Source organism: Monosiga brevicollis, genomic scaffold (assembly GCF_000002865.3).
Source record: "Monosiga brevicollis MX1 MONBRscaffold_19 genomic scaffold, whole genome shotgun sequence".
In the NCBI taxonomy this organism is placed as follows: Eukaryota; class Choanoflagellata; order Craspedida; family Salpingoecidae; genus Monosiga; species Monosiga brevicollis.
The window spans coordinates 643,632-657,493 of NW_001865056.1; the positions used below are offsets into that span (position 1 = coordinate 643,632).

At 55.1% G+C, this 13,862-nt stretch overlaps 2 protein-coding genes across 2 annotated transcripts; both read left to right on the plus strand.

The window, feature by feature from the left end:
* The first annotated feature begins 142 nt into the window (after window positions 1-142).
* On the plus strand, window positions 143-2,479 carry MONBRDRAFT_33445 (uncharacterized protein). The gene is made up of 9 exons (XM_001747837.1): window positions 143-255; window positions 404-572; window positions 782-1,020; window positions 1,131-1,208; window positions 1,318-1,467; window positions 1,561-1,668; window positions 1,778-1,815; window positions 1,997-2,084; window positions 2,179-2,479. Exons 1-9 carry the CDS (start codon window positions 157-159, stop codon window positions 2,290-2,292), a joined length of 1,083 nt encoding a protein of 360 aa, XP_001747889.1. The 5' UTR covers window positions 143-156; the 3' UTR covers window positions 2,293-2,479.
* Window positions 2,480-2,913: 434 nt separating this feature from the next.
* Window positions 2,914-13,769, plus strand: MONBRDRAFT_27498 (uncharacterized protein; the record flags this gene model as incomplete). The annotated part of the gene is made up of 41 exons (XM_001747838.1): window positions 2,914-3,054; window positions 3,181-3,261; window positions 3,348-3,408; window positions 3,486-3,674; window positions 3,794-3,849; window positions 3,899-4,087; window positions 4,352-4,543; window positions 4,639-4,689; window positions 4,802-5,040; window positions 5,117-5,195; window positions 5,288-5,369; window positions 5,473-6,293; window positions 6,408-6,635; window positions 6,744-6,894; window positions 7,067-8,031; window positions 8,146-8,275; window positions 8,399-8,499; window positions 8,579-8,701; window positions 8,813-8,896; window positions 9,026-9,092; window positions 9,172-9,245; window positions 9,480-9,569; window positions 9,660-9,851; window positions 9,939-10,035; window positions 10,110-10,168; window positions 10,398-10,502; window positions 10,597-10,707; window positions 10,784-10,975; window positions 11,075-11,129; window positions 11,230-11,381; window positions 11,468-11,593; window positions 11,667-11,748; window positions 11,850-11,911; window positions 12,012-12,052; window positions 12,178-12,241; window positions 12,322-12,409; window positions 12,521-12,858; window positions 13,017-13,091; window positions 13,167-13,340; window positions 13,469-13,521; window positions 13,646-13,769. 41 exons carry the CDS (start codon window positions 2,914-2,916, stop codon window positions 13,767-13,769), a joined length of 6,384 nt encoding a protein of 2,127 aa, XP_001747890.1.
* Window positions 13,770-13,862: the final 93 nt, after the last annotated feature.

The window sequence follows — 13,862 nt, forward strand, 5'->3', positions numbered from 1 at the left end:
TGGCGTGCGCTGCCATGGTCATGTGCCACTCTGTTTGCGTGCTACAAGCTGGGGAAGCGCCAGCTGACGGCACGACGAGCTTCGCCTGCTTGGGGGAAGACTCGCTTCAAAGCTCATCTGGTTCGCGGTGGGGTGCTAATGCAGGGCACTGGAAAGATGAACCGTTTGGCCATCTCGATTCGCCCAGTGGCGGCCCTCAGTAGCGCCGTCTTGGCTTCTGCCGGCCGCTCAGCTCCTCGGACCGCTCGGCAACAGGTGAGCCGCATTTGCTTTGGCACGCCAAGAGGAGCAGTTGCAACAGAGGCATTGTTTCAACAGAGAGGAGGCGCGGTCGGAACCAGAGTGTTATGGCTTGTTTCAAGTCGCCACTTCTCACAGTATCCGAGTACCCTATTCCTTTCAGGTGCGGCACAAGGGCAAGGTGACCACGGTCAAGGACCATTTTCGCAAGCTTCGCGCGCCCAAGCGCCATCATGGTGAAGCCCTGAGCAGCCGTGATAAATTTATCTACCACCTCGGCACCTCGGCCAATGGTCGTGTTGGCCCCGCGGTTGTTGCCGTGGACTCGCACGGTACGCATAGCAGCTCCTTTGTGGTTTTTTTTTGGGGGCCTTTAGGGCTTTTCACTTGTTTATGCTCCTTTGGGTCGTTCTCTTGGTTCCTTGTGACGACTGCTTGTTCCCCCAAGCTTGACTTGATTCATCTCCGGTGTTTATCCTTCTCTTTCTGGTTCCTGCTCTCATCATGCGCATGCCTCCTCCATGATTCGGCTGCTGTTCAGGACCCCACGTTGTGGGCCCCCCAGAGGCCGAGGGTTCCTTCAACAAGCAGTATATTTACATGGATGACGAGCAAGTCGATGAATATTTGGCTGACGTGCGCCGGGCGTTTGAGTTTCCCGTCCATGAAGAGGATGTTGCGCTCGCCCCAGAGGCTCAAGTCTTGGGTCAGGATCCCGAGGCCGGAAACAACCGCTTTCGCTTTGTCTTTGTTGATACCAGCAAGGGCCCGTCGAATACGGTCCGTCAGACCGCCATCTCATTCTCTTGGGGCTTGGCCGTTCATTTCATCCCGCCTGGGCTTGCTCACTCTGACCCGCGCTCGCCTTTTATGCAAATTCTATCGGATAGGAGCGAGAGATTCGCATTCGAGAGACAGATGGCACTCTTCGCACAGCCAACTCAGAGGAGCGTGACCAATACCTGACGGTCCGTCTTCGTTCCATTGGTCTTTGCTCCCCTTTGCAAGATACCCTGGTTCATCTTGAATAGCCCGAGCTCACTCACGACTCGGGCTTGTGCACTCACATCTGTGCAGGAGTTTGTGGCGGGTCACAAAAAGTCGGTCCGTGCCCCGCCCATGTGCCGCGAGCCAGCTCTCACCCGCCTGATCGGCGAGAACCAGCATCGTCACCTCCTTGATGCCGTGACAGCCACGCAGTACCCCTATCAAAAAGACTACCGCGAGGTCTGTCCTTTTCATCTTCTCAAAATTTCCCTCTTGCGTTGCTTTTGCTCATTGGTGAGCAACTCACGCCTTGTGGTGTCCGACCACGTGCAGGTTCATGCCCGTGTTTACGAGGATGTCGAGACGCGCAAGTTGTATAGCCTGATGCAGGACACGGTGCATTGGCCTTCCTTCTTGCTGTGGCTTGTTGACACGGAGCAGGTACACGGCCTGATTGCTCTTCGCTCACACGTTAAGCGCGTCTGGCACACATGTTGTTCATAACCAGCTGGCCCTGCATGCCACCATCTCACATCTTTGTGTGTTGTAGACCGATGGTCTCTTGACCATGCTGCTCAGCGCAGAGCGGTAGGCGCTTTTGCTTTCTTGTTGTCGTACCCGCGTCGCTTGGCGGGGGGTTACACTTTGTACCGACCCCATGTCTTCTCATCCCTGCCCACTCCTGTTTTCTGGCTCCCCGCCTTCTCTCTTTTCGCGACCAATGGTGGTTTGGCATGGTTACATCGTAACATCATTGAATTTTTGCCAGCCTGGAGGATGCCGTCAAGCTCTCCATTCTCCAAACCACGGGTTCTGTGCCAGAGACTTTGACCCAGCAGCACATGGACAGCTTCAAGGTCAGTACGGCAGTGTACCGTGCCTGCAGCAGCCGTTGCGCGTTGCACACAGAGCTGATATTGCCACGCTCACGCAATCGACGCTGTCCTACAGGCATTCGTGGATGGACGTGTGTCAGAGTTCAACAAGACGCACGCTGCGCGACTCTTGAGCGCCGCTGCCAGTCTTAAGAACGCGTCGGCCGCACCTGCTGCCCCACAGGCATAATACTTCCATGCTCACATCTTCTTTTCACGCCACCACCCATGGCTCTTCTCACGCGCCGAGGAAAGCCATTTGTTTTTGAAAAGAATTTTGAGACGTTCCACATGACATGGCGTCGAGTTAGACCCTTGCTGTCCACTTGCAGACGCAACCTCCAAGAAAAGTTTAAAAAATCAACATCTACCAGATGACCATCACATCCAATTCTTTTCACCCTCACCCACGATCGTCAATTGCTTCTCTCCCCCGCCTCCCCGCGCAGTTATCATGCGTGCTGCCTACCACAGCACGACATCCAGAAAGAAAGAAAGAGAGAGAGAGAGAGAGGAGAGAGAGAGAGAGAGAGAGAGAGAGAGAGAGAGAGAGAGAGAAAGTTGACCGTTACATGAACATGAGATGTGTGATTTTTTTGATTTTTCTTGTGGTGGTGGTGTCGTGATATCCCGCGGCTCCGTTTGGAAGCGGCACCGCTGCTGTGTGGGGGCAGCGAAGCAGACGTGTCGGAGAAAGGCTGAGACCTCGGGTGAAACCATGGCCATGCTTGGATGAGCTCCAAGGAGTCGACCAATTGTGTGTATTGAGGGGTGAACCGCGGGCGGGTAAAGCCCATGAAAGCGCGTCGAAATGGCGGACACGTTGTTTGCGGCCAAGACGGGCGCGCTCGACTGGGCGCGCCTCCGTGAGCTAGATCCAGATCGAATCATTGAAACCCAATCAGACGCCGACGCGGACCGTCTCGAAGCCCTCTATGACATGCTCGTGCGAGTAGGTCCTTGTCGTCTGCTCAAAGACGCGCTGCACAGCCAGTCCGCACTGCACCAGACGCGAGTTAGCCTCCTGATCGCCAGCTCATGACTTGTTGATCAACAAACTGCAACCCTCTCTCAACAGGCAGATGCCTCTGGGCTCGAACGCAAGCGCCTCTTGCATGCCTTCCGCGTGCTGCAGCTCACGCTTGAAGTCAAGGGTGATGTGCGTGTCCAGCCTCAGTGCCGGGGCTGCACACCAACTGCAGCTCATGATCGTGTTGCGTTGGCGACACCGTCTCGTTTCGTTAGGAATGCCGCGAGCTAAATGATGAGCTTCAGCAAGCACTACAGCGGCCCGATGGCCCCGGCGGTGTGTGTTCGTTCGCTTGCACTTGTCCCTGAGCTCAAAATAAAACCTTGTTCATGCCCAGTTGTGGTGGTGCCCAGGCTCGCGGGCACGTCCGCTGGGGGGCGGCATTCTGGAGAGTCAGACCCGAGAGACGACGCGTCAGCTCGAGCATGCTCAGCGAGAACTCGAATATTTCAAGGAACAAGTGCGCTCTTTAGAGCGAGATTATGAAGCTGCGCGTCAAGCCTCTGATCGAGCGGAGATGGAGACTGAAGCACTTCGTCAAGGTCAGCTCGCTCCCAATCGTTGTTTGTCGTTTCATGCGATTGATCTGCTTTGGTCGTGAGCTTGCTAATTTGCCGCGGGTCGCGTGTTCTTGGCCATCAATCGGCCGGACTACACTTAGACAACACACGGCTCGATGAGCACGTGAGCAAGCTTCAGAGCGAATTGGCCAAGGAGGTTCGGACTAGAGCAGCACGCCTTGCCTCGCTGCTGATTCTTGTGGTAGCTAGCTCCTGTCCTTACCTTGCTATTTTGCCATCACTTCCGACCTGGCATGCAGCGAGCTCACTTGCAGTCGCGGGACTATCGGGATGACGAGCTGCACGATACACTTGCGGACCGTGACCGACAACTGGCCATGCTGCGTGATAGGCTCACTGAAGCAGAAACCTTGAACCATGGCCTCAATCAACAGGTCACTTTGTCTTGAACCCGAGAGCGATCCCGCGATGGCGACGGGCGTTGCTTGCACACCTGTCGCGCTCCCGCTCGTCTCACTACCCGCACCTTCTGGATGTATTAGATCACCGAACTGCACACGCGCCTTGATGAGTCGACCAAGGTTGTCATCGACTTTGGTGTTTGCTGGCCCATGGCACAGCCGCTGATGTAAAGCATTGGCAGTTCACACGCCGGCCTGGCTTCACTCTCGGTTTTGTCCTTCTCTTTTCTGATTTAGAACATGGACGTGGCATCCAGTAAAATCACAGAGCTGCACCAAGCGGTGGGCCAGTCACAGGCTGAGCGAGAAGAATTGGCAGCACGCATTGTCGATTTGGAGCAGCAGCTGGAGCGCGCCGAAACTCAAGTCGTTGAAGCCACTCGCGCAGACGATGCCATCATGACGTCGGTGCAGGAGACGGTGGGCGAAGTATGTCGTTGAAAGTTTGCTCAAGCGCCACCCATCACTCAACTGCTTCGCACATGTTTGGATTCTCATGGCTCACTTGGTTGATAAATATGCAGTGGAAACGACGCATGGCTGAGAAGGAGGCCGAGCTTGCAGCGACCCGCGACGTGAGTTGGCGCAGTTTGTTTTGAGCCGCACGCAGGCTTTGCTCCAGGCAATGCGGCACCCTGTGCCTGCAAGAATACAGAGTACCCGCACTTACTTTTGCGCTATTGTCAGGTGATTGCTTCACTACGCCAAGAGCTGGAGAGCCATGGTATCATGGCTCGGACGCAGCTTATGGAAAACATCAATCGTGAACAAGAGCTTCGTGATCTACAGCGTCAGCTCGGGGCCACCACGGCAGCCCTTGAGCAGGCCAAGCAGGACGGAACTCAAGACGGGCAGCTGCCTGGTGGTCGGCGACAAGAAGATGCGCAGCTTCAGGCCATTGAGAATGAGCTTGAGGATGCACAACGGTGAGTGATTTAAGAGACGTGTCGCAAGCGGCATCCGAGAACAAAACTCATTCAAGCTCGCGTCTGCATTCGACAGCGAAATTACTCGTTTGCGGAATGAGGTGGTACGCTACGAGCACGGCCTAAATGCTGGTGATCTTCTTGAGGAGCTCAAGGTACGTTAGGACCGCATCGGCGTCACCTATCCCAGCCCGTTGTGAGCAGTCAATCTGTTTTTGCTCTGCTGGGTGTTTGCGACGGCTGGCAGCATTCGCGCCGCCAACTGCACCGCAAAGACGAAGACATCCAGCGGCTGGTCAAGGACATCAACACGGCCAATCGTGAGCTCGGTACGTAGGCATCAATGAACGCCCGCTACGCGTCCACGCCTTCCAATGGGTCGCAAGTCTCCTCGCACCGTTGCCTCATAACGTATGCTATGTCCGTGTATAGATACGGTGCTCGATGAGAATCTTCTATTGCGGGATGCCCTGGGGCCAGAGGCCACGCCGCCCACGGCTGGCCAAGTCGCTGCTATTCATGACAGGCGCGACCAGGATTTGAATAACCTGCGGCAAACCAATGCCCATCTAACCAAGGAGGTTGATCGACTCGAGAGTGAAAAAGCAGTCCTTCGTGAGCGGGTCGTCAAGCTCAGCCTCCGCGAAAATGGGAGCGGTGCAGGCAGCGCTGCTGGCCCTGATGAAGGCATGCTCGAGATTGAAAACTTGGCGGGCCAGGTGCGCAATGCCCTGGCGTCGGCTGCTGCCGCCAAGCGTCGCGCTGAGGCCGCCGAAGCAGAATTGCTCGACTGCCATCGGAGTCAGCAAGTGGTCCATGCTGACCTACAACGAAGCCAAGCTGAGACCCTTCGTTTGCGAAATGAGGCAAGCCACTTGAGAAGTGCCTTGCAACAAGTATCGCAGTCGCTACATGACACTCAATTGGCCATCCAAGCCGATGGCTCGCTTCGCGAAGTACGCGTGAATTGTGATGAAGTGACACGTCTCCTGAACTTTTATCGCAACCCCAACTCGGGCATGTCCGCCGCAACGGGCCCCGGCAGTTCTTCAGTCACTGTCGACCAGTCGCCACAGGTTGGAGAGACAGCCCCGGTGGCGGTGACGCACGAAGCTGTCCTTCAGTTCCAGTCAGATATCATGCGCTTGCGTGGTGCCAACGTGGAACTCAAGGCTGCACTTCAAGACTTGCAAAAACGGCACGACACCGCCGTCCGCCACGAATCCCAGCTGGAACAGCAATTACAAGCCAAGGTACCTGAAACCCACCCCATGGGCTGAGAGCATGCCGCGTATGGTGCCTATAGCCCGTTGAGCCGTTTCGAATTGCTTACACTTTCGAATCGCTTACACTCGCGGTGCCTCTAGGATATCGAGCTTCAACGTTTGCAGGGAATCAATGAAGCGCTGCAGAGTGACTCTTTCCTGGATCTGCCAAAGGGCATGAGTCCCACCTCCAAGCAGATCATCGCAACGTTGAATGAGCAAAACATGGTTCTGCTGCAGCAAGTCGAGGAGCGGACCCAAGAGCAGATGCAGCTCACCGAGGCCTTGCAAGAGGCGCGCCGCGACCTGAGCGTTTTCGCCCAGCAGCAGGTCTGATACTCGGCTTGTGGATTGTTGGGCAGTGTGGTAGAGATGTGAGTCAGCTGTGTTCAAGGATACAGAGACACTGCAGCTCACTTGTTTCGTGACCTGTCATAGCAATTGCTGTACGATGCCCACTCTGATAAACAGGCCGAGTGGCGGTCTTTGCTTGAAACGCAAGCTGAGGAGTTGCAACAAGCCCGGCAAGCAGCCGAGGCTGGCCAGCAGTGGCAGGCACAGTTTGCTCAGCTTAATGCAAGCCTGCAAGGTTTGTCAAGCTTCTTTTGTATTTTTGCTCAAGTGTAACAGCCACCCGAGACACCGCCGGGCCAACACCTGATCCCGGTGGCTGCAGACACCTTGCGTGGCGTGCTTGCTCTGCCTCCTCATTTGGATCACGACGCTTCATGTGGCTGTTTTCTCTCGTATCCTGGATGCAGGGAAGGACCAGGATGCAGCCGCTGAGCTGGCACGCTTGGGGTCTCTCGTGGCCAAGCTACGAATTAACGAAGGGGATCTCAAGCGTCGCTACACCCAACAGCTGGAAGTGGTCAAAGAAACGGAGAAGCGTCTGGATCGCCTCCAGCTAGAGCAACAACAGTCCCAATACCATGCAAGCGAACGCATCTCTTTCCTTGAGCGGGCTTTGTCTGCGGCGGAGTCACGCCTGCAGCTGCAACAGCGTCATCTGGAAGAGAGCGTTGCCGCGGGAGAACATCAACGCGTCGTTGAGCGAGCTGAGGTGCTGGCGACGCGTTATCGCATCCTTCTGGAGGAGCATCGTCAATTGCAAGAAGTCCAAGTGCATCAAGCCGGCCAGGCCCTGGAGGCTGGTGAGCAACGCCACCGTGCTAGCCTGTTTGAGCGTGAGGCTGAGCTCCTACGCCGGGACTTGGAGGCTGCGAATAGCAACTTGGAGCGCGGTGAGCGCACTGATGCCAAGACACAACTGCTCTTGCGTGTGCGGGCGGATAATGAGAGCCGTCGCGCCGAGCTCGCTGAGCAGCAGCTGAGTCAGGTAAATTCGATGTTGCAAAGCGTGCGACAGGCAGAGTCAGAGGCCCAGGCACGGCTGCGCGCACTTCAGGAAGAGCTGCTGGAGGCCCGCAGTGCAGAAGCCGAGCTGCGAGAGCGCGTGGCAGCCTCAGTACCACCAGAGCGGCTTGCGCAGGAGCAACGCGAACTGGATGATGCTCGTGAACGATTGCAGTTGCAACAGGATGAACTGCTGCAGGTTCAGCACGAGCGAAGCATGGCTGTTGAGCAAGCCAGCGCCTTGAATCGGCTCTTACAGGTTTTGCAGCTCGAAAGCAAAAGCGTCAAGCAACAGCTGATTGAACTGCAAACAGTGGATGACGAAAAACTTGCGATGGGACGAATGCATCGCCGACTCCTTGCTGTGCAGGTCCGTGCGCTCATCTCGTTGAAGCGTGGTCGTTGGACCGGGAGATAATTTGCTTCGAGATGCTAATTTTTTTTGTGTTTCAATGGCACGCGTGAACCTAATTTCTCCTGACAGATGCGCGAGGCAGATGGGCTTCGCATGCTGGAGGTCGAGCGCCGACGGTGCAAAGAGCTACGTCGTGACCTTGCCGCTCGAGATCAAGCCATGCATCAGCTCAAATTGGCTCAGTTCGACAAGAGCAATGGTCAGATCTATACTTCTCAAGGAACAAAATTTGGTGGCTCAAGCACAAGAACAGGGATAGGGCAGCCATGTCTGTGAGCCTCACTCAGTCCTTTGTCCTCCCCCACCCTGGTGTACACCGCAGATGCCCGCATGCGGATGCGGGAGCTGCGCAACCGGCTGTCAGCGCTGCGTACGCAATATTTAGGCGCTGCGCCACTTGAGACGCAAGAAAAGCTTGCAGCGGTACGTCTCAAGCGTCAACGGCGGGTTTCTGGGTGACATGCCTTTGGTGCTTGCTCAACACACATTTTTGCTCCCGTAGAGTTTGAAGCAAGTTGCGGAAATGCGGCGCGAGGCACGCACAGAGTTGATGGCAGCAAAGGATCGCCACGACGAGGCGGCCTTGGAGCTGCAAAAACTTGGGCAACAGCATCTTCAGCTGAAGGTGGGTTTTAAGAGTCAGCAAGCACGGCCGAGCCTTCATGGAAGGCCTGAGCACGCGAGACCTGACCTTGCATGGGCTCTTTGAATGGCGCTCTTTGACTGATCGATCTAGGAGCTGATGAGTGCGACGAGTCAAAATCGTCTGACGGAGCAAGTCACAGAGTGGCATCATAAAGCGGGGCAACTCAAGCTTCAGGTTGGACAAGATGCCCATGCTTCCGCTTCGACTTCAGCCATCATGACATTGTGATGAAGCAAGCCCAGAAGCCAGATCCAAAGGGGGGAAGCAATGCCCTCACTGCCCTCGCCCCATCTGTTTGCTTAGTTACTAGAGGCTGGTCGTTCACGCAAACGATTGGAGAATGAGCTGAGGCTCTTGCAAGATGATCATGGTGAGGCGATGGGCATATCCGTACCAAGACGGTTGCCTCTGCCCAACTACTTCTCACTCATTGTTGAGCACATTCTTAGTCGAGCTCGTGGGAGAGCACCGCAAGCTACAAAATGATGCCGTCTCAATGGCCAAGCGGTTTGAAGAGCGTGAGGTTCGTGTCATTGAAAATCGCAGCCCGTTTGGTCTTGAATGGGCGTGCCTGAAATCGTGGGTTGTAACATTGTATACGACTCATTACCCAGATGGCTTGGGAGCGGCGCGAGGCGCAATTAGAGAGGTGCGTAGAACGACGCCCCCCCCCCCTCAAGTGAGGAAGTTTTCACTCATCGAGGCTACGCCATCCTCATTCGTGAATGCAGGCGACGACTTGTCCTTGCCCGAGCAGCTGCAATGGTGCTTTGAGCGGTTGGATGGACTCTCTGCCGAGCTCAGTACGGCGCATGACGATGCCCGCAAGCTGCAGGAGAAGACGACGGTTCGTGACCATGCTGTTTCCGCTGCTCCATTGTCACATTACAGCAGGTGCTCACCTTTTGGCCGGTTCTGTTTGGTGCGGATGAGACAGGCTGCTGAAATCCAGTGTAAGCTGAATGAGGCTCAGCTACACAAAACCGAGGCTCGCCTGGCAGAGCTTGGAGCGCAGCTGCCGAATCGGGTGGATGATCGTGTTGGCCATAGTGCGGATGCCGAGGCTACGGTGGAAGAGCTGATAGACCTTCGTCATCGCTACAACCACGTTATGCATGTTTCTCAACAGGTTAGCTCGGGACGGTTCATGTGGCCCATTGAATGCTGATTCCTTTCTCTCAGCCAAGTTTGTTTTTGATTGGATGGTGACACTTAGACGATCGAGAGCTTGAAGTCATTGTTAGCTCAGAAGGATGCTGAGCTTGATGCCGTGCGCAGTGAGCTTGTTACCTCACGCCGCAAGAACCATGAAGGTGTGCGCCATGTTTCGTGGTGCTCGGTGGCGCTGAAACCCTGTAGCATTGCTCACTGCACTTGCCATACCTAGCGACCACCGCTTTGCAGGCCGAGCTGCAGACAACAAAGCTCCGCCTCGACGATGAACGGGTATGCCTGTTAACTAGACAATCGACTCATCCGTCTATGGAAGCGCGCAAGTTGCTTGCCGCCATGCAGGGGCTAAAGTCGACTGATCTTGGTGTGTGATTCCTGTGTCGCATGGACTGTTCGATCATCAAAGCGACAAGCTCGCTTAGCCGAGGCACGGGCCGAAGTTGCTCAAGCCCAGGGGGCTGAACTGCCGGGTAAACGGCAAGACGTGCTCGTACAGCTCCAGATTGAGCTTCGTCAAGCACAGGAGCAACTGCTTCAGGCCCGGCAGCTGGCCCAAATCCGCCTTCAAGAGGGAGAGCACGAGCGAACACGACACGAACAGCAATTGGTGGGTCTCAGCTGCTGTTGAAGAATGGGAAGGGTGCCCCACTGCCTGACGATTTTGTTTTTGGGGTTGATGTCGGGATTTTTTTACACTCCAGACCGAACTCAACCAAAAGCTGGCCGAGCGTACACGAGAGTGCGAGACAACCAAGACGGCCCAAGTTAATCTGGAATCAGAGCTCAGTCAGTCGCGACGTACGATTGAAGAGGTCAGTTTTCTTGCTCACAGCTGGGTGCTTGCTCTTCCCTGCTGTTTTTTTCATCGCGACCTGTCTGCTCCTGCAGCTCGAGGATCGACGAGAACAACTCGAAGCAACCACTCGCGCCACTGTCAAGCAGTTTCAGGCAGAGGCGCAAGCGGCGCAAGACGAGTTGGCTCAGACCAAGGTGCGCGTGAGTCCGCAATATCTGGAAAAAGCCTTGCGCGTTGAGGAGTATCAAGCTCGCATCTCCACCCAGCAGCGCCGCATCGTCGAGGTTCGTTCTGAGCCGGGTCGCCTAAATGCTCGGATTCATCGATGAACTTAATTTGCTAACGGCTCTTTTGCGATGGTCCTTGTCCCTCTTGCGGTGCAGCTTGAAACCTTGGTGGTGGAGCTGCAACGCAATATGGGGGCCAGCGCAAGCCTCGGTGCGTTTTGATTGCCGGATTTGAGCGCGCTTTACTTGGGTTCACTCAAACATTTTCAAACATGATGCATTTGACACGGTGCACCGTTCACGTGACTTAGAGCAACAATCGCAAGACTTGTCGACATCGATTGAGCGCCGTTCGACTCAACTGCAAGCCCAGACCGCTCAGTTGGAGTCCAAGCTCGCGGCAGCCACTGCACAAGCAGACGGCCTGCAGCACGACTTGGCAAAAGCCCGCCAAGAGACTGAGGTTGGTTGGCGCATGCTCAGCATCAACGGAAAAGCAAGTAAAATTTCAAAATATTTCTTGTTTTGAATGACTTAAACCTTGTTTAGGAAAAAGGGCGTCAGCTCGCCGAGGCCGAGAGACAGTTACAAGCGGAGCGAGCGTTGGTCGCCAAATCAGAACGGGATGCAGCGCGGGCCAAGAAGGAAGCGCATCAAATGGAGCGCCTCCGCAAGGTACTCTATGTTACTCAACTGACCTTGGGCCGGGTCACAGCCTCAAATCTCAATTTAAATTTTTGTAAATCAGGCGGCAGGAGATGAAGCAAGTCATTTGCGCACGGAGCTTGGCAAGATACAAGCTCAACTCAACACTGTCCGTGCAACTCAAGGTGCATCATGTTCCCTGGCCATTCTTGCTTTACCTCCGATCGCAGCCTCAACGTAACACATCAGCATTCATCGACCACACGTGTGCCTTTGACATCGATAGCTTCGCGACGTGCGACTGGCGAAACGCAAGGCATATCTAGCTCTGACGCCAATGCCGAGGCGGTTCGTGATTACTGCTGTGGTCCACTCCACGCCCTTTTAAAGCTTGGTCTGCATTGCTTTCACGAGCTCTATGATCTGGCTCATGCTTCGACTCTGGCAGAATGTTGGCAAGTGGGAAGCAGACAAGAAATTGCAGCAGCGGTATGCCAGCGCACACACGTAGCAATGGGACCTTGCTGCCGAGGTTGAGCGGAATGACTGTGTCTTCCTCGATCTCCCGACCCTGTTTCTCATCTGCTGTATGTTTCGTGCTTTACTGTGAACAGTGTGGATAATTTGCGGAGCAAACTGGAACAAAAGAACAAAGAGCTCGAAGCCATACAGGCACAGGTACGTTTGTGCAGGGAGTCTTTTTACTATGTCGCGCTGGTACCTACGCCGTTTTGCTTATTGCATGGCCTGTGATCTAGAATGATGGGATGCGTGCGACCATCGATCGCTTCCAAAAGGAGCGGCACCAGTTGCAAAAGCGGGCCAAAGCTGCCGAAAAAGCCAATGGTAGGTGATGATTGTTCCCAAAGGAGAAGAGGTTGTGAACGGCGACGTGTGGCTGTCCTAGCATGCGTGGCCTTGGTCTGACGGTGTATACTGGCCCTGGGTGTGACGAAGGTGTTTTGCAAGAGCGGGTCGAGCGGTTGATTGGCGAGACGGTTTCTCGTCAGGAGCACCGCGAGGCCATTGTTGCGTTGCAAAACGAAGCAGACCATGAGCGGCAAGAGGCGAGTCGACGGTTGCGGAAGGTGCAAGAGGAGGCGGACGAGCTACGGACACATCTTTCTATGGCAGAGAATGCTCGCTACGGCGAAGACGATGAACTGTCTATTAAAGCGCAGTTGTTGGATGCCCGAATGCAGCTCGAGCAGTACCAAACGGATGCTAAACGTCATGCCCAACAGGTCAAGCAGCTACAGCAAGAGCTTGCCGAACAGCAGCAAAAGCAGCACGAGGTGTGTATGCGTGCGTGCGGGTGGCGTGGCGTGGCTTAGCATGCCGCTTTCACATTTGGACGTGATAGCTCACCCAGGGCTGTGGCCTTGTCAATTCTGCCCCCCCCCCCCCCCTCCCGGGTTTTTTCCTTTCATGTTTTGGTTTTTGATGCGCACAGCTTTCGGGGCTAGAAAAGCTTGAAGAAGAACGATCAGCCGCACTGCTAAAGCAGCTGCGCGAAGAGCACCGAAAGGTACGAGACGGGGCGTGAAGCTACGCTTTAATATTGCCGTTCAACAATTTTTCTGACGGGTCGAACTTGCGCTAGCTGCAACGAGCGCATGAGGCCTCGAGCAAAGAGCTGAATGAGCTCCAGACTGTTAATCAACAGCTTCAGGCTGAGCTGCTCGGAGGACCCCCCACGCGCCTGGTCAAGGTTTACGAAGAGCAGCTGGAAGGACTGCAGACTCAGTTGCAGCAAAAAGATGAAGCCATTGCCAAGGTGTGTATGCAGTCGGCGGAAGCGATGAGAGCTCCAAACAAAGGAACCGCAAGTATGTCATTAGGTTTTGGCGGTCAATGTGCCTTCAATCCACGCCTGGGTGTTGTGGTTGCTTCCTGACTTTGTAGGCACGTGACACGATTCTGGAGTTACAGTCACGCGAGCAGCACGCACTTGAAGCGTATGTGCACGGATCGTGATCACGCTTCTGAACATGCTACTTGAACAGTTGTTGCTGCCCATGTCTGATCGTGTGTGTGTGTGTGTGTGTGTGTGTGTGTGTGTGCACGCTCAATGGGGCGTAGGATGACCGCGGCTCGCGAGGAAAAGTCTTTGGCGCAGAGCGTCGAGGTTGAGCGGTTGGCACGCCAACATAGTGAGCGGGTGAAGGCCCTACAAAAGACTATTCGCCAGGTACGTGCGTCATGAGTTGGTTGCAAGCCGCCCCGGATAGTCGTTTCTTGTCGGTGTTGGATGGCGCATAAATGTTCTTTGATGGGGATGTGCTTCCATGACTCGTCA

What these genes read in the sequence shown, in the direction of transcription:
- MONBRDRAFT_33445 (XM_001747837.1), top strand. Translation starts at nt 157, where the DNA reads ATGAACCGTTTGGCCATCTCGATTCGCCCAGTGGCGGCCCTCAGTAGC. An exon ending in TGTTGCCGTGGACTCGCACG is followed by an intron (nt 573 to 781) that starts GTACGCATAGCA and finishes GCTGCTGTTCAG; the next exon opens with GACCCCACGTTGTGGGCCCC. An exon ending in AGCGTGACCAATACCTGACG is followed by an intron (nt 1,209 to 1,317) that starts GTCCGTCTTCGT and finishes ACATCTGTGCAG; the next exon opens with GAGTTTGTGGCGGGTCACAA.